This window comes from Notamacropus eugenii, chromosome 2, assembly GCF_028372415.1.
Source record: "Notamacropus eugenii isolate mMacEug1 chromosome 2, mMacEug1.pri_v2, whole genome shotgun sequence".
Lineage (NCBI taxonomy): Eukaryota > Metazoa > Chordata > Mammalia > Diprotodontia > Macropodidae > Notamacropus > Notamacropus eugenii.
Genome location: NC_092873.1, coordinates 484,606,220 through 484,628,392, shown reverse-complemented (window position 1 = coordinate 484,628,392; position 22,173 = coordinate 484,606,220). Strand labels below are relative to the sequence as shown.

The following is a 22,173-nucleotide window of genomic DNA, read 5'->3' as shown; positions in this document are numbered from 1 at the left end:
CACAGCAAGGCAAAATAACTAGCTGTCTCATGAAATGACAATTCCTTATTACCTTTGGATGAACAATGAAACCTCTGCTTTTATCTGCCTCTCCAAGGAGAGCCTGTGAGTCGTCTTCTCATAGCTGTAACTTTCCTATTTCTTCTGGTTTGATTTATAATGAGAACTTCAGTTAATGTGAGTCATTTCCTCCAGCTGTATATTGACTCACTGGACAACAATCTCACATTTAGAGCACCAGCAGCTAAGTTAATATTTACCAACATTCCAAAAGCTGTGTGATTCTTGTTACCCTCTGTCTCCTTTTCTGACACTCTAGTACCATTGCCATAGTACCAAAGTAGGATCACATAGGACCAAGGGCTATTCTGCATTTTTCTTTTATTGTGGATTGCAATGGCCAAAAATTCTCCTGTTGAAACTCAACTACTTTGTAAAACAAGGCAGTGAGAATTGAACATCTACTGTATGCTGAGATTACAAATACATTCCTTACCTTCATGGAGGAAGATTCCAACCTAATGGAGAGAGATAACACAGAAAGGAGCAAAAAAGTGTGTGTGAGGGGCATGGGGGGAGGTGACCCTGTGGGGACATGGTAACAGAGTCCTGAAAATCAGAAGCAGACTTGGAAGGGGAAGAACGGATTGCTGGCCTGAGTCTACCCTCAAAATGGCGGTCCCAGGAGATTAGATTCTAAGTTCCTGAAGAACAAGGGCTGTCTTATTTTTTCTATTCATACCCCAAGTTCTTAGCACAGTGTCCGGCAAATAATTGTGTTGTTGTGTTTGTCCTTCGTTCTCAAAGATGACCATGACATCAGGGAATGATGACATGATGCAGTTGTCTTGGATTTGAGTGAGGGAGGGATGTGTAAGGTCACCAACCTCACTTTCTCCTTCAGAGCCATCTGGGTTCAGTGGCCTGATATTCATCTGGATGACTGAAGATGGTCCAGGATGCCATGGGAGACCCAGGTCCTATTAGGTTAAGGCCTTTTCAGGTTCTCACTTTGAGTGAGGTAATGCCCATTCAGTCAATAGGCCTCTTTATGAAGTGAGTCAAGGGGCGGACTCTTTAATTAAAAAAAAAAAAAAAATCAAACTGGGAGGGGAAGACTCTCAGGGTGTCTGGCCAAAAGAGAAACACTTTCTATTTACATAGTAGGCCCTTAATAAATGTTTATTGACTGACTGATTGACTAATTTGCTAATGGGAGAAAAGAGTCCAAGAGAACAGAGGGATATTCCAAGGCTCTAAGACTCCAGCTGTTGAAAGAAATTACTGGGTGAGAAGGCAGCTAATGTACCCTATACTTAGGTCCTTGGAAACCAGACTAGGTCTGTCGCTAGGGTCTGTTTCTATGCAAAGCCTTTTAGGCCTGGTAGAGCCTGCTAAAACTTGCCCTCTGCTGGCATCGCCTTCAGTTTCCCAAGGTCCCCCTAGGCCGTCATCATCATCATCGTCGAATGTCCCTGTGACTCTTCCTCACTGTGCTGCCTGTTGATTGTCTTTCAGGCCTCACTCCACCACCAGGAGAACATTCTGACTGCCTCACCCAAGATGCTGCTGCCCTCTTCCTCGCAGCTGCCCAGTGTCGAGACCCCGCTGTCGACTCACCACCAGATGCAGCTCCTCCAACAGCTCCTGCAGCAGCAGCAGCAGCAGACGCAAGTGGCCGTGGCCCAGGTTCTCCTCAGCCTGCTCCCTACCTCACAGGCTCCGCTCTCATGGGCTTGATTAGCCTTCCTCAGGGGGGTTCGAGGGGCAGCTTCAACACTAAGGGACCACAAGGGTTTGCTCATTCCATCATTCATCGCTTTGGGAAAGGGGTGGGGTTGAAACAACGAGAAACATTTTTGATTTGCCATCTACTCCCTGCTCTGAGCTGGGCTTGGCTGACTTGGCTTGATAACAGGTGGTTAGTTAATGTGACTCAAGCTAACCAGGGGAGAAGGGACATGAGCTCCTCCCTTCCTTGCCTACCATACCTTATTAATGTGTCTTATAAGGTGGGAAGAAGTAGATGAGGAAAGAAGAAACCTTGGGTCCTGTCCTTACCCTTCTACCTTAAGGTCAAACACGCAATCAATATGGTGACACTAACTCTTATCTCACCTAGGCTCCAATCAATGACCCACTTATTTCAAGTGGCATTTGATAGAACCAAAGAATCCATATTATTGTATGTTCACTGTGATAGCATTTGCCCTCTAGCAACTATCATCATATGATTTGTTTACATTTTTTGACCCAAGATAAAAGCAGAAAAAAAAAAAAGTACAATTACCTCCAGACTCTTAGAGTTTGTCCACTGTTTGGGAAGACAGAAAGGAAGGTGACTTGCTTCTGCTTGGCAGGGAATTCTTTCATTTCGTATCCTGACGGCCTTGCTCAGAATCCAAGCAAATTATGAGAGCCTCAACTATTGTCACAAGTGGTCAGAGAAATAATACAGAACCTCCTGTCAGAAACTGTTGGAAGTGGAATTTAAAATTTAGTTCCCTTCTAAAGATCTGTATCTTAAAATAAAAATTCATCTTAAAGTCATAATTCAGGTTGAGAAGGAGAGCTGATGCCTGGGGAAAAGGAGAAGACAAAGTAGGCCATGCTGGGCACTGTTTGTAGGCTGTGCTTAGGGTTCTTTGTAAAATCAAAGAATATGTAAGTTTTGAAGTGTTATTGAAAAGAGAATTTTCGTCATTTTTATGGGGTAGACATTCTCATTCCTTCTTTCCTCCCAGCTGGGGAGAAGGGAAAGAACTTTTGGAGGCTATTGATGGAACTATTTGCAATTTTTTTCTCCCTACCATAGGGTGTAGGTAGTTTCTTGGACAGTAATACTGTCTGACCCAGTTCTTCATACCCTGTATCTAGTATTGAGATAACTTGGGACTTCAGTTATAACACCACTGGTCACAGCATGAGGCTCGTTATGATTTAGGTTTCTCTTAGATGCCATCTAGGTTCCTGGAAAGCCTTGTTATAACAAAGTCCTATTTGCACTGCCCCCTCAGTTGATGCCCCCAACCCTCCAGCGGGGTGAGGGCTTAAGGGTACACAGCTGTAGGGGATGTTTGGAGCAGGAGGAGAGGATTTATGTTGTTTCTAGTACCAGAGAGAGTATTTCCTTAATGAACCCCTGGATTTGAAAAAATAAATCCTTGGTCAAATGGATGAGTTAGTTGGCCAACCCCAATGTTGAGTTTTAGCCTTTGGAGCTTCATCTTTCTCTTGTGGACAAAGTCTAAGAACCTTCTAGTGGTCTGTTGGGCCATTCTTGCTGCATTTTAAAGTTTCACATTGAATGTGAATCAATTCTCCCCACTAGTGTTCTTTTTTCCCTTTCAGCATTTCAATCATCAAGTAATTATTCTTTATCTAAGAAAGGACCTGATGAATATTCATGGTGAATATTATGGGAGAAGCATTTGAATTTGAATTCACCACTAAATGCCAAAAAGAAATTATCTACAGAATCTCAGCCAAAATGAGAGAAATATTCCCTGAGTACCCAACTAGCCACACAGCATGACTTGTAGCTTGTCATGAGCACCAGCAATCAGGATCAGATCCACTGGATGCTTTTTTTTTTTCATTTCATGGATCCAGTTGCATCAATGACAGCCTTAACTTGTCAATCTTAGTACCTGACGGAGGAAAACAGCAGACAGTTTGACCTGCCCCTCCTGAGCTCTCCCAGCCCCAGATTTTTCCATCGATCTTACTCCCCAGAGTTGGGTTTGCTTGGCTTGGTCTCTGAGATGACCTTTCTGATCAGCACAGATCCCAGCGAGGACCTGTTTGAATCTCTGGTACAGGAGAGGAATGAACACCCAAAAGATATCAGGTGTCCCAGGAGGCAAGAATACCTTTGTTTTCTGCCTAAGAATGGCATAGCAATCTTTGCGCCTATGGAGTCACTGTCAGCTCACCTGCTCTGTAGAACCAGGGCTAAGCAGGCTTCTGGTTAACAACCTGGCACTTACATAACACTTCAAGGCATGCCAAGGGTTTTACCTGTATCTCATTTATTTTCATTTCCTACTTGAAATAATTGAGTGAAAACTTTCTATTTGTTAGAGTGTTCATATCTTGGCCAACTGCCACCCAGAGAGAGGAGAGAGAAGAGGGAGAGAATTATTTAGCCATTAATTCAAGACAGCTGAAATGCAGTATGATTGGGATATCTTCATGAGTGGAACTGATTTCAGTCTTCAGTGCTAGGCATTCATATTAGGTTAGTTTTTTAGGTGCACTCATTTGCTGCCAAATTTCAAGGTTTCTATCTCATTGTGTTAAGGTATTAACTTTCTCCAGATTTCTAAAGGCCGAAACTCTGACCTCAACATTTTTAAATGGAGCTCTTTCTCCTTTTTATCATGGGAGGTCCATCACCCTCCTTTGTATCTCATAGACAGGCCAGTCCTGTGGGATCTTGGGATTAGGATGAGACACAATAAACACAGATCTTAAAAGCAGTCAGTAACACATACTGCCTTATATACCGTAATGCCCACATAGGCCTGTCTGGGTCTGGACTAGGAGTGAGGGATGAACAGAGTAGGGAGGTAGGAGAGAAGGGGAGCTCAATGGACATTTTTATTTCCCTACCCTTGCTTCAGAGTATAAATCTAGGAGTCTAATTTGATCCTCCCAGGTCCCTCCTATATTGGCCTGGGGCTATGTTTGTGGGTTAAGGATGTGTTCAACCACTTCTTACAGTCATTTCTGGGTTGGATCTCAATGTAAATAAAGAACACTTTCTCTAAATCCTTCTGCCCACTCTTGTGACCCAGCATGAGAATTCCTTGGCTGCCACAGCTTCCTGCTTCTAGAAATTCTGGGGACAGGGATAAGGACATGGCTAGGCCTTGAACCAGAGCCACTACCAGTGTGACCACAGATTGACTCCATACCACTTCAGCACTAGTCTGAACACCACAGGCTATTGGCCCTGGTTAAGTAGGCCACGTTTGGTCCCAAGATTGCCAGTTTCTCATGTAGAACATGAAAAGAATGCTACTGAAACTCAGTATTCCTTACTAAAACATTCTCCTGTCCTATTACTTGTTTAGAAACAAGTATACGAGTTATTGATGCTTTGTGACAGGGAGGGCCATTGCTAGATTTAGAGTGGCCATGCTCAAGGCTGAACCCCTCCACTGAGTTCTTGCAGGTTCCTTAGTTCCATGGCAAGCAGTAGCTTTTTCCAGCAGCCTCATTCCCACTCCCCCATCCCCGTGGCCCCTGCCTTCTGCATGACTTAGCGGTAGTGCACTCGTCTGCTAGCGGCTGATGCCTTTGCTTATGTGTTTGCGTGTGTGTTTAGGGGAGCGGGGGGAGAGCGGGGTGAATTGCTCTGGTTCCCTCCACTGCCATTTCCATGTGCCTGTCATTCCCGAACACCAGCCTGGCTCGGCCCCCACTTGTGATGGAGGAGCTGGAGTCAAGGCAAGTAGGCTCAACAGTGAGTGGATTGTTTGTCTCTATTTCCTTTGGGGATGGGGGTTTCTTGGAGGGCAAGGAAAGGGGGAAGGGTGACTTTGAGCATTGCCCTCTTATAGGGAGAAAACAGAACCCAGAGTACAAGAATTACCGTTCAACTCCTGACTCACCCAGAAACTTATTCTATGATTTTGGATGAGTCATAAAATCACAGAATTTTATGAAATTTGATGAAATCTTAGAGTTTGAAGGAACCTCAGAGGGTATCTGGTCCAGTCTGAATCTCAAGGCAACACAGATAGATGGTGAAGAGACCATAGATATGGTGGATAGAGCACCAGACTTGGAATCCAGAATGCCTGGGTTCAAATCTTGCCTTGGGCACATGCTTACTATGTGCCTCAGTTTCCTTATCTGTTATGAGGGGGTTGAACTTGAGGGTCTTTGAGGTCATTTCTAGGTCTAAATCTATGATCTATAAATAGAAATTCTTTCTTTAACTTCCTTAACAAGTGGTCATCCAGTCGTTGCTTAATAATCTCCAGGGAAGGGGAACCTACTCTCTCCCAAGGAAACCAATTTTATTTTGGACAGGTGTAATTATTAGGAAGCTTTCCCCTTATACTTGAGGAGAAAGGACCAGAGAAGAGAGGCAAGTTTTTCCATATCATACAGAAGGTTGGACATTAATCTAGTCATGTTGTGAAGGTGCTTACCTTCCTGAGGTCAGAGGACCCAAGTTCAAATCTCACCTGTTGCACATACTACCTGTTTGTTCTCAAGGACTCAACCTCACTGTGCCTTAGTTTCCTCAATTATTTAAAAGAGAATGAGTGAGTAGGATTAGAGGGCCTGTGAGGTCCCTTCCACATCCATGATTCTTTGAACATCCACATGAGATAAGGAGGAAGGTGCTGGGATGATTCGTCCATTTTATAGATGAGGAAACTGTAACAAGGGAAGACTGAGCAAAATGCCAAAAAGGATAATAGATTAGGGATGAAGCCTAACAAAACCCAACCCTCTTGATTTCCCAGTCTAGTACCCAATTACTAAACCTTAGCTTGCACAGCCAGAGCATTGTTAGACCTTTTTGGCTTTTTAAGAAATCTAAACGATTCTGTACCCCAGTTTTTTCTCCCCATATGGGAGGTGTGCACCACAGTAATGTCAGGCTCTGTGCCTGGCCACTTTTGACAGCTGCATAGAGGGCTGGGCTTGTTAGCTCTGGGTCTTTGGGTTGAGTGTTGGCTTTCATGCTCATGAAATGTGAAAATGCCCCATCACTTATTGCTCTGCCATTCAATTTACCAGTCATCTATAAAGTGCCTGCTCCCTAGAGGGAGGGGGAGAATCAGAGTGGTCTGGTGGATTGTGGGTCAGCCTCAAAGTCCAGAAGACCTTGAATCAAAGCCTGCCTCTGACCTTGGACAAGTTCCCTGACTCCTCAGTGCCCGCAGGCCACTCTCTAAAATTACAGATTGTGCCAACAAGTTCCAGATAGACTTACCTGCCTTATTGGAGGGAATTTTCAAACCAGGACTCCTTTAAAGTGATGAAATCATGAGTCCAAATTCTTCTCCCCTTTCCCCACAAAAAGGAAAGAAAGGTGATATGGTCTTGCCCACAATGAGATTACAGTTAAATAGAGGAAAGGACAAGTACACAATTCAGTCAACATTTATTAAGTACCTACTATGTGCCAGGCACTGTTCTAAACCCTGGGGATACAAAAACAGGCTAAAGACAGCCCCTTCCCCACAAGGATGTCACAATCTAGAAAGTGCAATGGTTGGTTGGTTATTGTCCTTTGTTCTGGAAAAGGACCAAAGTGACATCGCTGTTTGGAGTCCAGATAGAATGTATCTTACTGTGGCTGATCAGACCAGTATGAAGGCTCTACCAAAGGTCTGGTCTATGTGAACATTTGATCTAACTGGGATAATAAAAAGAAAGTTTCACAGAAAGATTATAAAAAGTCAGAGAAAGAAAGGGAGGGAGAGAGGATTTATTAATTGCACAAGATGTGTCAGATCCTGTACTAAGCTCTGGATCCTTACAACAACCCTGGGACATAGGTGCTGTTATCCCCATTTTACAGGTAAGGAAACTGAGACAGATAGAGGTTAAGTGACATGTCTGATTCTTTGTAACCTCATTTGGAGTTTTCTTGGCAAAGATACTAGAATGGATTGCCCTCTTCTTCTCCAGCTCATTTTACAGCTGAAGAAACTGAGGCAAACAGAGTCAAGTGATTTGTCTAAAGTCACACAGCTAGTAAGTGTCTCTGGTCACACAGACAGTATGTGATTTGCCTAGGGACAAACACTAAGTATTTGAGGTTGGATTGAAACTCAGGTCTTCCTGATGCAGGCATAGGACTCTAACCACTGTACCACCCAGCCATCTCTCTAAGAGAGATATTAAAAAATCATCTGATCCTGAGAAGTTAAAGTCAAGAGCCAAGACTTTCTGTGTTTCTGTACTTTTTCATTTTTTCTTCCAAATTCCTGCTGGATTGGGCTTGTGTGAAGATGGAAAACTTGTATGTCATTGCCATGGTTATACTCACTTGACATGACTGGACCATGGCCATACCCAGAATTAGACACCAAATTTATGGAGGGAAAAAAGGGCATTGGAGCTACAAGTCAGTTTTCTTCCCTTGGGGCAAGAGGAAACAGCCTTGGCCAGTACCTAGAGGTGATCTGGTTCAACTCTCTCATTATACAGATGAGCAAATTGAGACTCAGGTTGGTAAGGATCTGAGTCAGGTTCTGAACCCAAGTAAATCCACTTCTCTTCCCGCTGTCCCAGACTCTCCCATTCCCCAGGATGAATAGGTCTCCTGACCTTCTCTTCCTTACCCCACCCCTATCCAATCCCATTTAAGATTTCACTCCATGATTCAATTTATGGAGGCCAAAGGGCCAGTGTTTGTTTTTTGTTTTTTTTGCCATAGCTTATTGCAACCCTCATCATCTTTTCCCCTGAACTAATAGGGTTGCAGTTAATCCTTAAAAGTGAAGCAGGTGTCTTGGCTGATATCAGTGCAATTTATTAGAAATGCCAGGAGGGAGGGACAGAAGGCAAGGGTAGCATGAGATTCCTGCCACCGCCTTTCTGCTGCAAGGATGGGGTAGGCTGGCCTCTGGAGCTGGAAAGTGGAACCTGAATCATTAGTGATTCTCATCAGGGGAGCTGAGAGTGTGAGCAGGGAGAGGAGCAGCCATGCATTGAGACAGTACTCTGGATGCTCATAGTAGGTACCCAAAGCCTTGGGGAAAGCCAGGCCACAGGATGGGTGGACTATGAAGGAGGCAAACATAAAAATAACACAGTTATGCCGTTTGGTCCTGCCCTACGATTTCTTCCCAAGCTCAGTGTGGAGACTGAAAGCAGACAGGCAATCTATCTCTAATTTGGGGCAGCTGACAAAGTGGCTAGAGTGCTGGGCCTGAAGTCAGGAAGATTCATCTTCCTGAGTTCAAATCCAGCCTCAGATTCTTACTAGCTGTGTGACTCTGGGCAAGTCACTTAACCCTGTTTTCCTCAGTTTCCTTGTCTTTGAAATGAGCTAGAGAAGGAAATGGCAAACCACTCCAGTATCTTTGCCAAGAAAACCCCAAAAGAGGGTCATGAAGAGTTAGACATAACCTAAACAACTGAACAACAACGTATCTCTAACTTAAAGTCTTAGATCTGCCTGAGGCATTGAGACATTAAGGGACTTCCCCAGAATCACACAGTCGATATCAGTTAACAAGCATTTCTCTGTGTCAGCCTGGGATTTGACTCCCCTCTTTCCTCACTGTAAGACCTGGCACCACTTCTCTCATGATTTGATCGGTGGATCCCAGCTATTAGTAATTGATAGAGCTCTGCATTTGGAATAAGGAAAACCTGGATTTGAATCCCACCTCGGAGAATTACTGGCTGTGTGGTCCTAGGCAAGTGGCTTAACCTCTCTTCTCCTTCATCTATAAAATGGCACATCTGAAGTCCCTACCAGTTCAAAATCAATGACACTATAATACCACACTAACCTTTCTGAACACCACATAGTTTAAACCCCTCTAGAGCAGTCCTGGGCATCTACTTCTTGAACTCTTGTATTGCTCTGGGAAGCTGTTATACCTCTCTTTGTTTCCACCATATTTTCATATTTCTCCTCTTTAACGAGCTGCCTTTTCTGTTTCTACTCCATTCACCATTTGCCTTTCTCCACAAGGACAATCATTCCTTCTATTCAAACTGACTTTTGGACTGCTTCCTTCATTCAGTTTCCCAGCATTGACTCCACATCTTCATTCATACCATTTTCACCTCTACCTACAAAAGTCTTCCTTTCTCCTCTTACCCTCAACTTTCAAAGGCATCAAGGAGACTCGTTCTTCTCCTTCAGGACCTCATGAGATCCTTCCTGCCTTCCTGATGAGGAACAGAAGTCTCTCCCCCTCCCATCATAAAGCCTGCCATGTTTGTTAGCTCTACCCAGCCAATCACATATCCACAAAGCACCTAGACAAAATACCCAGACCCCACCTGAATTCTGCGACTGTTGCCTAGCATGATGAACCTCTCTGGCTGGGAAGGTACCCAGCTAAAGGTGCTCCTCCTATGATATCCTGGACAGGAGTCAGCCAGGTTCAGCTTAAAGACCCCAGTCCCATGGGAGTGAAATCTCACACACCACCCTCTAGGCTACCCACCCTACCTTTGGATGTTCCCTAATTGTTAGGAAGGGTCCCCTTTACCATTGAACCTAAATGTGCCTTATATTGAAACTCATATCAGTTCTGCCCTCTCGACCCAAGCAGAATAAATCTAATCCCTGTTTCACAAGATAGCCCTTCTAATACAGAAAGATAGTTCTCATGCTCCCTCTTTCCCTGCAGGGCCCTCGCTTCTTCAGGCTAAACATGAGGAACGTTCCTGTGATGCCTTTTATTATGACATAGTGTCCATTCCCCTGAATCCTCTCTACTTTATTAGCCCCAGCATCATGGGAAGAGCCCTTTGCCTATAAATCAAGAGATAAATATTTAATTCTCTGTCATGTGTAGGACAACCAGGTTACACACTGTCTTTGGTCCCTGCCCTCAGGGGGCTTTTTACCTGTTGGAGAGATAGATATAACTTTCAAAACAAAGCAATCATCTAAGCACTGTATTAGGGAAACATACTAAGTCTTTGGGAGATCAAAGCAGAAAAATTGCTGTGATCTAAGGCAGTTGGGAGAGTGGGGTGGAAAGGCTCCTTGGAGAAAGGCCCTAAGTCATTTCAGACCTTGCCCATGAGGTGCAGAGTGGTATATGAGAGGCCATGTAACTCTAGCCATTTGTATATTTCCCTGGGGAGGGTGATTCCAAGCCCAATTCCCCTGGGATTGGGAAGTCCTCTCACATTTAATCAGTGATCAGGTATTTCCTGAGTGTCTACCATGTACCAGGTACACTAGGTCGTGGAGATACAAAGACAGACATGAAACAATCCTGACCTTCTAGAAGCTTACAAGTTAATATGGAGGGCAGGTATTTTCTTGGGATTGAGTTAATGGGCCAGGACTGCTGCCCACTGATTGACTCACAAGCTGTCTTGTCTTTCTCTCTGCCCTCCCTCTCTGTGCCTACCACATAGGTTCACTTGCTGAAGGACCAGTTGGCTGCAGAGGCCGCAGCTCGACTGGAGGCCCAGGCTCGAGTTCACCAGCTCCTGCTACAGAACAAGGACATGCTTCAACACATCTCCCTGCTGGTCAAACAAGTGCAGGAGCTTGAGCTCAAATTGTCAGGACATGATGCCAGTAAGTGATCTTTCTGCTGCTCCTTGGTCCACCCTCTGCCTCCACTTACCAGCCCAGGGTCTGAAGAAGACCTGAGAAAGGCAGGGAATGAAGCAGTCCCACGATCCAACCCTACTTTCTAAATAAACAACCAACAGCCCCATGGACCCACCTGGTACTTGTGAAATGCCTCCTGGGTGCCAGGAGAGATGTGCAGTGAGAGCCAGCATCCCCACGATGGATTGCTTATGTGCTGGCTTTGCCACAAGGCAAAGTCTGAGAGTAGGCTAAGAGTCTAGGAAGGCACCACAATCGAGTTGTAGACTTATGGTCAGGAGATTTGGCCTCAGATTTCTTATCCAACTCTTATTATCAGTATTTGTTGTTCAGTCATTTCAGTCACGTCCAACTGTGACCCTACTTGGGGTTTTCCTTGTCAAAGATATTGGAGTGGTTTGCCATTTCCTTCTCTAGCTCATTTTATAGATGAACTGAAGCATGTTAAGTGACTTTCCCAAGGCCAGACAGCTGGTGAGTTTCTGAGTCTGGATTTGAACTCATGAAGATTACTCTTCCTAATCCCAGCCCACTTCTCTGTCCACTGAACCATCTAGCTTTCCCACTGTTGGTATTACTGGGTCTCAGTTTTCTCACCTCCTTCTCAAGGTTGTTGTGAGAAGAAACTCTGAGTTCACTTATATTTTCTCTCCTTTGATCCTTACAAGCCTTGAGTTTGAGAGAAGTCAAGTCACATACCCAGGATCTCATGGCCAGTGATCAATAAAGTAGGGGTTAGAATCCAGATGTTTTATTAGATTATATATTGAAGAGAATGCTGGACTTGGAGTTAGCAAGATTTCAAATCCTGCCTCAGACGCTCACTGTGTGACCCTGGGCAAGTTATTTAAAAACCTCTTAGCCCCAGTTTCCTCATTTCTAAAAATGGGGACAGTTTCCTCTCCTGAAAAATGGAGATAGGAATAACACCTACCTTCCTGAAGTTGTTGAAGGGACCAAATGAGATTATATTTGCAAAGCACCTAGCACAGTGCCTGGCACAGAGAAGACTTAATAAATGCTTATTCCCTGCTTTCTCTCTTTCCAGTTGCTCACAGAAGATTGATCATATGAGGAGCATGTCTCCACTTCCTCTGTTAGGGTTTGATCTCTTTAGCCTTGTCTGGGTATAAACTGGATTAAGTTCCATTACGTCTGCTCCAGGGTCTCTTCTCTGGGTCATTTGGATTTACTTGCTAGAGACCTGACATTCTTTTAATTCATACACACCCATGAGTTTGTACTGGACATTAATGAAGGTTTTTGAATCCACTGACTTTTCTCACCAGAAGCCTCATTTCAAGGCCTCCATCTGCCTTCCAATCAAAAGGGGGAAGGGGACAGGGGAAGAAGCTGGGATAGTGCCCAATATAGCACTTTGGGGCTGCTAGTGCCTAACCATTCATTGCCAAGTGCCCCTAGTATGCCTGAAGCTACGGAGGACACTTTCTACTGCTTCTCATTTTCAAATTTAAAAGAGACAGTGGTATTTCTATAGTCTAGACCACCTTAGCCACTGGCTCACATGTAGCCCAGGAATTAACCCATGACAGGCCTGATTAAATACACATTAGAGTTATTCTCAGCCTATTTTCCAAATTCTATTTCCTGACTCCCGGGATGCATTTCCCCTTCCCCCAAACTTAGTGACTTTCTGATCCGTGATTGTGCTCAGCAAAGAGGTTTGGGCTGACTGATGAGCCATTTATATTGAGGGAGAGCTGTTTCATAAGCCTTTCTGGTGTTGGGAGGATGGCTTATGTCCCTGTTCCCCAATCCACAGTCCTTGAGAGATGGAATTCTGGTTTCATTGGTGTAGAGCACTCCCAGTGTGAAATTTTCCTCCAGTAACTCTTCTGAAACTTAACAGTCTAAGAGTGTTGCAAAGGGGCACTGAGGGCTTGAGACTTTCTCCTGGTCAGTCGCAGGACCTGAGCCCAGGCCATCCTGACTCTATCATGCCCTGATGCTTACCAGAAAACTTCTTATCATTCAAGTTTTTTACACCTCTATGCCTAAAAAAATCAGCTGATTCTTCTCTTTCTCCTCATCTCTGTGTTGGAATTCTCCCTCCCAGCTTCCTCCTTTTCTCTGGCTCCCCAAACTTCCCTCTTTGAGTCCTCGATGGCCTTGGCACTAAGACTAAAAGTCAGTAAAGTGTCCAGAAGGAGAGGATTTAACTTTTTTTTCTTTAAGATCAGTATAATATGGATTAGGAAGCACAATTCTGGTGAACTTGGTTCATGGATCCTAAGATCCTGTCTAGAGCTAGAAGGGACCTTTCACATCCAGGTGATGTGAAAAATGGAGCTGGCTTTCTGGGCCCCATTACATTCTTTTAGAGGTTTGCCATCTCCAGAACTGCCAGGCCTATGGAGGGAAGAACTTCTTTATCATATAGACTGGGCTAATTCCATAAGGTCACAACTTCCCCTCCTCTTTCTGCACTCCTTGTTGAGGAGGGATGCCACCTGAGGAAGTATCTTCTTAGATAGACTCCAACCCCCTCTTTTGACAGTTGTGGAAACTGAGACTCAGAGAGGAAAAATGTGACTTGCCCAAGATTGTCACAGGTAGAATTTAAACCCAGGTATTGCCATTTCAAAGCCTGTGCTATTCATTGGAGCACATTGCCCAGGATGACTCTTTCCTGGGATGATCTTTTTAGTGTTTTAAAGTGCCTCAGCCCAGAGGTGCGTGGTAGCATTCCAGGCCTATAACTTGTTTAACTTTCAGTCTCCTCTCCTTCTTCTCTCCTTCCCCAGTGGGTTCCCAAGACAGCTTGCTGGAGATCACCTTTCGCTCTGGTGTCCTCCCTGTGCTCTGCGACCCTACGACTCCCAAGCCCGAGGACCTCCACCTGCCCCCGCTAGGCCCCAGCTCGGCCGACTTCGCTCACTCAGTGGGCAGCCCCTTAGGTAGGCGCGACTGTTTGGTGAAGCTGGAGTGTTTCCGTTTCCTGCCACCCGGGGACTCCCCGTCGGGGGGAGAGCCTCTCCTGGGCAGCTTGGAGCTCATCAAGTTCCGGGAGTCAGGCATTGCCTCAGAATATGAGTCTAACACGGACGAGAGTGAGGAGCGTGACTCATGGTCCCAGGAGGAGCCTCCTCGCCTGCTGAATGTCCTGCAGAGGCAGGAGCTGGGGGATGGTCTGGATGATGAGATTGCAGTGTAGGTGCCTGTAGGAGGCGGTGGCGGTGGTGGCCAGGCTTCTGGGGATGAAGGACATCAGGGACAATGGGTTGGGAGCTGTCTCCACAGCCTGCAGTTGGAGGGAGACTGGGAGCACCACCAGCCTGGACTACATCTTTCTGTGCTCATTGGGGTGGTGATTGGGGCTGGAGAAGTTTGGGGTTTCCCAAAAGGCTTTAGGGTTTTCATTTTGGAGAGTAGGAAAGAAAAGGAGAGTGTGTAATAGCCAATGTCAAACTATTACTTCCTTCTCCAGATGATATGAGAAATGGAGCTGGCTTTCTGGGGCCCATTACATTCTTTTAGAGATTTGCCATCTCCAGAACTGCCAGGCCTATGGAGGAAGGACTTCTGTATCCTATAGACTGGGCTGATAAGGTCACAACCTCCCCTTCTCTTTCTGCACTCCTTGTTGAAAAGGGATGCTACCTGAGGTAGTATCTTCTTAGATACCTCTCTTAGATCAAGCCTGTCACTCAGTGCCTAGCTTTGTCTTCATTAAAGGTGAGCCAGTGCTAGGCATATGAGGGCTGAGTGTGCTGGCAATGGAGAGAGGAAATTTTATCCTTCAGTGAAAGCAATGAAGTGGCATGTTCCCTACAGGAGGGGCTGTCTTGGTTTATGTAATCCTTTGAAGCCCACAGGGAGGTGAAGGACTCATGGAAAAATAGGACACTGGTCCTTTCTTTGGGTATGGGATTCCTCTTTTCCCCTCTCTGGAAAAGGCAATACCCATCAAAATTATATCTGGAAAGTGGCCCAGACACTTAAGGGCCCTGCTAACAGAAGCTGTGTCCTCAGAGTTTCAGGGGGCCTTAGCTTCTCTTCCTATCTCCTCCCCTCCCCAGGCTGTTTTATAGGGTTTTTTCAGTTTGTTAAATAGACATCAGCTGGTGGCTGGGAAGGGTTTTGGTCAATGGGAATCTCAAATGGGCCTTGTCTCGCTTGAGTCAGGAATTGTTAGTCTCATCACCATCGTTCATATGAACACCTGTCTGAAATGACTGAGTGATCGATGTAACACCTCAGAGATGTGGATATGGTAAAAGACTAGTAGAGGAGCCTTAAGAAAAAGTTTCCATTCTTCTCTCTGTCCAGGGAGACAGAGTCTGTTTATTCTTAATGGGAATTTAGAAAATGCCTGAAGAAAAACTGGGGTTTATTGGATTTCATCAGTTTATTTGAAGGGAGTCAACTATCCTTGGATAGCAAAGCTACAGGCTTAGAGGTCAAAGATTGTTGAAGGTGCTGGTCACTAGGAAGTATGTTTTAGTCCCAAGTCATATGTTCAACCTTAGGTTTTCTTTGTAAATTAGGAAAATATGTAACTGCTGCAATTTCTTCTTGATCAAATCCAGAGATTACTGTACCAGATACAATTTAATTGGAAATAGTTAATGTTTGTGTGTGTCTGTATGTTTATGTGTGCTCCTGAAGATTGCCCAATTGCCCAATTGTGTATGAAAAGAACCCAAGAGCAAGATTTCCATCATCTGTTGGCTCTGCCCCCATATTCTATGAGAATACCCTTCTATCCCATTTATTGTACTTCTAAGATAATTCTAATGGATTAATCTTGTCTCTGAAGTATTCTTATTTGTATTTTAAAAAATACATTGAATTGGGCCTAGGTAAAATTACATGTTAACAGAAGAGGGAAGAGCACCCCAGACAAGGAAATTGAGCCTAGTTTGGTCCATCTCTATCTGGTTTGCAAAGCCCTAAAGTGTACTGTATTGTTAACAGACAGCTTAAAAGAAACAAAGTTTTTGCTCACCAGAGAGCGTTGTAGATAGAGGGAGGGGATGTGACAATGCTGGTGGCCTGCTGTGGGCCAGCAGGAGCTACAGGTAAAGCCAGTAGCAGAATGGACAAGGCTGTGCTGTTGGGTAAGAGGAATTCGTTAGGTAGGCCAGGCCTTAGGCAACCTGTTATATGACCCTAGGTCCCTGAAGGTGTACATGTGTGTATATATGTAGATGTGTAGATATGAACATATGCACTATAGAGATGTATATACATAGAGAATATATATATATCCATATATATATATAAAAAAGTGGAACAAGAAGATGCCCAATTGATATGGAGAAGACAACTATGGCAAGAGATAGGCTGACAAAGACAAAACCAAAGAGAATGTAGAAAGACAAAGGTTGGGGGTAGGGGAAATTAGAGGTGGTAGAGGAACCAGGCAGGTCTAATACTGAATGTAACCCTGGGCTTTAAATTCAGAGCCAATCTCACTCCACTGGAAGAGGTCTTTCTGATTATCAAGACCCTTTCAATCCCTTGCTTGCTCTCTGACTTCCAATATTTGCTGGTGGTCCAGTTGGGAAGACCACAAAGAACTGTTATCCCACTGATCTGAAACTGGGTTGAGTGGTAGAACCAGAGTTGGTGTTGTTAGGTAACTATTTGGGATCAGTTTGGTTCCAGGTGGCAGCTACACCCTACACACCCCAATTGGGAACACTTGTTTTATCTTGGAAATAGTGGCCTGACTAAAAATTTCTTTCTTCTAGTCTGGACCTTTTGTTTCAATGAGGAGAAGAATAAGAAAGGCTGAGAGACTGAGCTTGTTTCTAGAAGGAAAATGAGCTTTAGAGTCTTGTTCTTGGCCTAGGGAGGACTTCCACTCCTTTTGCTGGTCAGCTTTTTTTTTCTCTCCTCCCATCCCTTGGGCTAGCCCCAGATATTCCCTATGGCAACTGTTCGGGTATTGGTATCCTACATAGCGTGAGCTGCATGATCGCCCACGTGTTTGAGAATGGGTTGCAGTCACTGTGTGTCCAAACGGGAGTGTATTTGGATTCAGAGCTGGGGAGGGCGCAGCCAGAAAGCATCAAGGTGGCCTCAGCTGTTCGACCCTTGGCTGGGGAAGATGGAAACAAACTGGAATACCTTATACCAATTATCCCAGTGGAGTTCCCCCTCTCCCCTCCGATCCCTCTCCTTTCCTGCTATTCACTCTGCTAACTTGTTCCTTTTTCACTCTTCAGTTCTGCAACTTTGTGGAGGAGATATGGACTGGGGGTTGGCGGAGGCGGCTATGTGTGGGCAAAGCACCTGTATCAGGGATGATCAGAGGCTGTGAACTCCCAGACCCCCTAGGAGTGTGGGCCACTCACTCGCTGCACAGGGGGCTGCGCATGGGGCCAGGGAAGGAAAAGCAGCCTCTGCTCACTCAAATGTACATTGGAATTGTAAATGTGTAACTCTATTTCTGCTAATCTCAGCACTGTCTGTAAAACTTCTCTCTGGCCTTATCTATTGATTTTGCTTTCCTGAGGGTTGATCTGATGTTTCGTTTATTCCCCTCCCACTCCTTTCCTCTTTCTTCCCTTTGTACAACTGTTGTTTCATTAACCCTATTGACTCAACTCTCTGGGAAACTATTCTGTCCATGTAAGTGCACTTACTCCCTGGATGTTGTCACCGGTCTAGTGGCTTTTGCTAAATAAAACCTTTCTCATTTCTAAAGTCTCTTTCTGTTGTCTCTTCTTGTTTCTTACTTTTGTACTTTACCTGCCTCCTTCTTAACCTCCTCCCCGAAAGTCAGGCAGATGTGGGATGAGTGACTCATTTCCTATGGGGGTGGTATAGGGAGGGAAGGAAATCTGTCCCCTCATCTGATGCTCAGCTCAATCAGTTTGCAGAGTCCAAGGAATCAACACACAAGTATTTTTGCAAACTCCTCCTTTCCCTATACACTTCTCTCCCCTCTCAGAGATTCTGGGATGTTGTGGACTATGCTAATGAATTTCCTAGGTCTACAAAATTGGATTATTAGAACCGGAAGTGACTTTAGATGTCCTGGCCCCTTGTTTTGAATGAGGAAACTGGAGCCAGGAGAGATCAAGTGATTTTCTGAAGGCCACAGATCAGTCAATGGCAGAGTAGAGAATTGAACTCAGGTCCTTTGACTCTAACTCCAGTGCTCCTTCTGCAGTACCACAATCATACCACATAATCACAGGGTATCATATTTTAGGTTTAATGAATATTCCCAGTTGCTACCAGCACACTTTCTTTTAAGGTTTGGCTGCTTTCTGAGTCCATAGGTCCAGTCTGGTAATGAAACTAATAACACCTATTTCCATTTGTTTATAGGCACAGTAGTGGGAGGCTTCGTAGCCCACCTTTGTCTCCCACTGTGTGACCTCAGGTAAATCACCTCTCTCAGGACCTGTACAATGAGGAGACTGGCTGAAATGACCTAAGATCCCTTCCTTCCTGCTCTGATTTGTCATCCATATATTACTTTAAAGTATTTGGGGTTTGCCTGGGGATTTTTGGTGGGGAGGGGGAACTTAGTCCCCATTTACCATTTAATTAATAGAAGCTTCTTCCAGTGCAGAGCCTCCTTTTAAGGTTGTGGATTCATAGCTCATTGTAAGGAGTTGCCTGGGGGTAACTGATGATCTTACAGATGACCCAGAGTTCCCTGGACTAGCTTCTCTGGAAACCACTGGGCTCACTCATAGGATCACAGATCTTGAGCCCAGGGGAAAGAGAAAGACACTTTAAGTGATAGGCTCAAGGGGTCACAAGTAGTAGGATTTGGGGCAGGGTCCCCTGACTCCTGGGCCAGATGTCTGGGGGCAACTGATGAATAAAGTGACTTGCCCATGGACTCAGATACAGATATGTTCCAGAGGCAGGGGGTGAGCCCAGGTGTTCTTGAATTCAAGGTCAGCCAATGTATCAAACTTCCTCTCGCTGTCAGGTTAATGGCAGCTCATTTACAGTCTAAATTTTGCAGAGCTGAAATGCGGGTAATGGTCAGAGGGTTCTCATTTGGGGAGTATAAGCACCTAGCTGCCTAGATAGCCTCTAACACCAGTGTGGCCAGACTTGACAAAGATCAAACCAGTGAGTGATGCCATCACCATCACTGACACTTAACTTGATGTCTCAAGCAACATTTAAAAAAAAAAAAGAAAGATAAAGGTTGCCCTTTTAATGCACAGAAAGTTCTGGAAGATGTTTAAAGTTACTACCCTATGATTTTTTAAAAAAAAAAACTGTTATATACCTCCCCCATCTACCTTGGAATTGGGATAGCAGAGACCATCTGCTTAGTTTCCAAAAAGACTTCGATGACGTTCTCATAGAAATACCAGAAGTCCTCAGGCTTAGCTTAGAAGAAATATTTCAAATCATTCTAGGAATTCTGCAGACTCAATGCATTTGCATAGAACTAGGTCCTCACTGACTGCTTTACTACTGATTTCACCTTTGTGTGGTCAGCAGAAAAGTCCAGACATCAGGTCAATTCTAAGTGTGCAGACAGATGGACCAAATAACCATGCCTCGACCTAAAAAGGATGATGGTCCCCTTTACCAAAGTGGCCCCAAAACAAATGAGAGGTGAAGAAAAACCCCAACCAAGTCACAATAGGGCTTTCTTGCTAAAGGTATAATAATCCAATCTGGGAAGCAGGGACTGTTTACTGCATCAATGAGAAGTTACCAAATTATCTTGAAGGCCACTATGCTGAAACTTAGGCCAGTGAAGTAGGAAACCTTGTGTCTGCTCTTTGTCTCTCCTGAAGGCATGAGTATAGAGTAGGCCTTATTAACCACTAGGCTTTCTGCTTCAAAAGGAAAGAGAGGCATCCCATCTATTTATTTGTCATTTGTATCCTGCCTGCTGCCAAAAAGAACTATGAGGGGGCTCACAAAATTAGTCACCATATTAAATGAAGTAAAAATAGAAACAGTCAAAAAAAATCTATTTAAAGAAACAGAGCAGACCCTGGATGCAAATGCTACTTAGTACCAGTGTGACCTTGGGCAAGTCTTTTGACCTCTCTGGGAAATCAGTTTCTGTATCTATAAAATGAGGGAGTTTGCATGAGATGTCTAAGGTCCTTTTCAGTTCTAGATCCCTGTACAGCTAAGGCTAGACTAGATGATCTCTTATTCTCTGTGTGACTGTATATCTCTAACCCAATGATACTATAAGTACTATTCTCCCCATTTCTCAGATGAGAAAAATGGGTCTTCTTCAAACTTACCTTTCTAAAGGGTAAGTGACTAATTCCTGTACTAACTTAATACTGTATTAAGTAAGATTACTTAATTAACAAGGGTTAGAGAGAGGAAGCAACAAAGGTGAATAATCATTTTGATTTTAGAGCAGATATAAAAATGATTTTCTCAAGTTCCTACAGCTAATCCTTAGGGTCAGGAAATGTACTCTTGCTAGGCATCTCCTAATCAATGATAGTATCTCCCTGGGCTAGCTTCACAGTTCTAAAACTTTTTGATCTGAGGATCCCTTTACACTCTTAAAAATTATTAAGGATCCCCCACAAAGAACTTTTGTTTATGTGAGTTATATGTACCAATGTTTACCATATAAGAAGTTAAGACATTTTATTATTGTGAAAATAACTCTGACCCCAGAGGTACCTAGACCACACACTTTGGGAACCACTGGGCTAGCTCATAGGTTCATAGATCTTGAGCCCAAGGGAGAAGACACACACACTTGGATAGTTAAGTGACTTAAGTATCACAAGTAATAGGGTTTGGGGCAGGATTTAAATTCACGTCCTCTGACTCCTGTGCCAGTGCTCTTCCCTATGGTCCTTTCTGTAAGTCATACCTCCAGGCCTAGGTTCTATGCCTCACATTCAAGTTGTAAAATAGACTCATAAAATTTGAGGCTGAGCCCTTGTCACTGTCACTTGATTTGGCAGGAGCAGAATATAAAGAGTCCTGTTTGAAAACCACAAGAAAACAGATGATATATGAGAAAGGGGGATTGTCCAGGTCTTGCCCTTCTCCATCTGTGGAGGGTGGTTGGTCAGAGAGAATAAAAAAACTTCTAGTATTGGTCCATGTTTGTGTGTGTATGTATACACACATACATATGTGTATATGTATATATACACATGTGAACATATGCATGTGTACAAGCACGCCCCTGTATACCATCATAGCAACATTCACATAGCACCTACTGTGTGCTAAGTGCTTTACAACTCTCTCATTTGATCTTCACAAAAACCCTGGGGTATAGCTGCTGTTATTATCCCCATTTTACCCATGGGGAAACTGGGGCAAATAGAGATTGAGCAGTTTGCCCAGGGTCACACAGCTAGTGTGTTTCAGGCTAGATTGGAGCTCAAGTCTCCCTGACTCCAGACCCAGGTGCTCTAGGCACTGTTTGTGTACCCATGTTCATCTAATTTCATACACACATAATACACATTGACTTTTATAGTCAAGAAAAACTTGGGTGACCTTTGACACAAAGTCCCATGAGAAGCATGGAACAGTGGAAAGAATACTGGCTCTGGTGTCAGGGTACTTGGGTTCAAATCCCACCACTGACCCTTTGTGTGGCCTTTATCTCCCTGATGCTCACTTTCATCATCTGTAAAATGATCTAGGATCCTAGGACACTGTCCAGTTAAGACAGCCTTAGGCTAACCTGCCTGGGAAAGAGAGAGTTGTGACATAGCAGTCCCTGCAAAGAAGGCCCTGGCTCTAGAGGAGGAGGTTGCTTGCTGTCTTAGGATGGAAATCAGCAATGGGGACTGGGAAAAGGAGATGCAAACCAAATGCCATTTGGAAGTGAGTTTTATATTTAAAAGGGGGCAAACTCTTCCAGATCATGGGGAAATAATGTGTTGGGAAGCTACTGCAGGAGACATTAGAGGTATCCTGTAAACCTC

General features: G+C 44.3%; 1 protein-coding gene across 4 annotated transcripts in view; it reads left to right on the top strand.

The window, feature by feature from the left end:
• Nucleotides 1–22,173, top strand: part of LOC140529844 (carboxyl-terminal PDZ ligand of neuronal nitric oxide synthase protein-like) — a 381,739-nt gene that overhangs the window by 339,068 nt on the left and 20,498 nt on the right. For all 4 annotated transcript variants that reach the window (XM_072648807.1, XM_072648806.1, XM_072648809.1 and 1 more), the window contains 3 exons: nt 1,519–1,689; nt 11,089–11,254; nt 14,056–14,208. In XM_072648807.1, the coding sequence (XP_072504908.1) occupies nt 1,519–1,689; nt 11,089–11,254; nt 14,056–14,208 (490 nt within the window). The remainder of the gene's footprint in view (nt 1–1,518; nt 1,690–11,088; nt 11,255–14,055; nt 14,209–22,173) is intronic.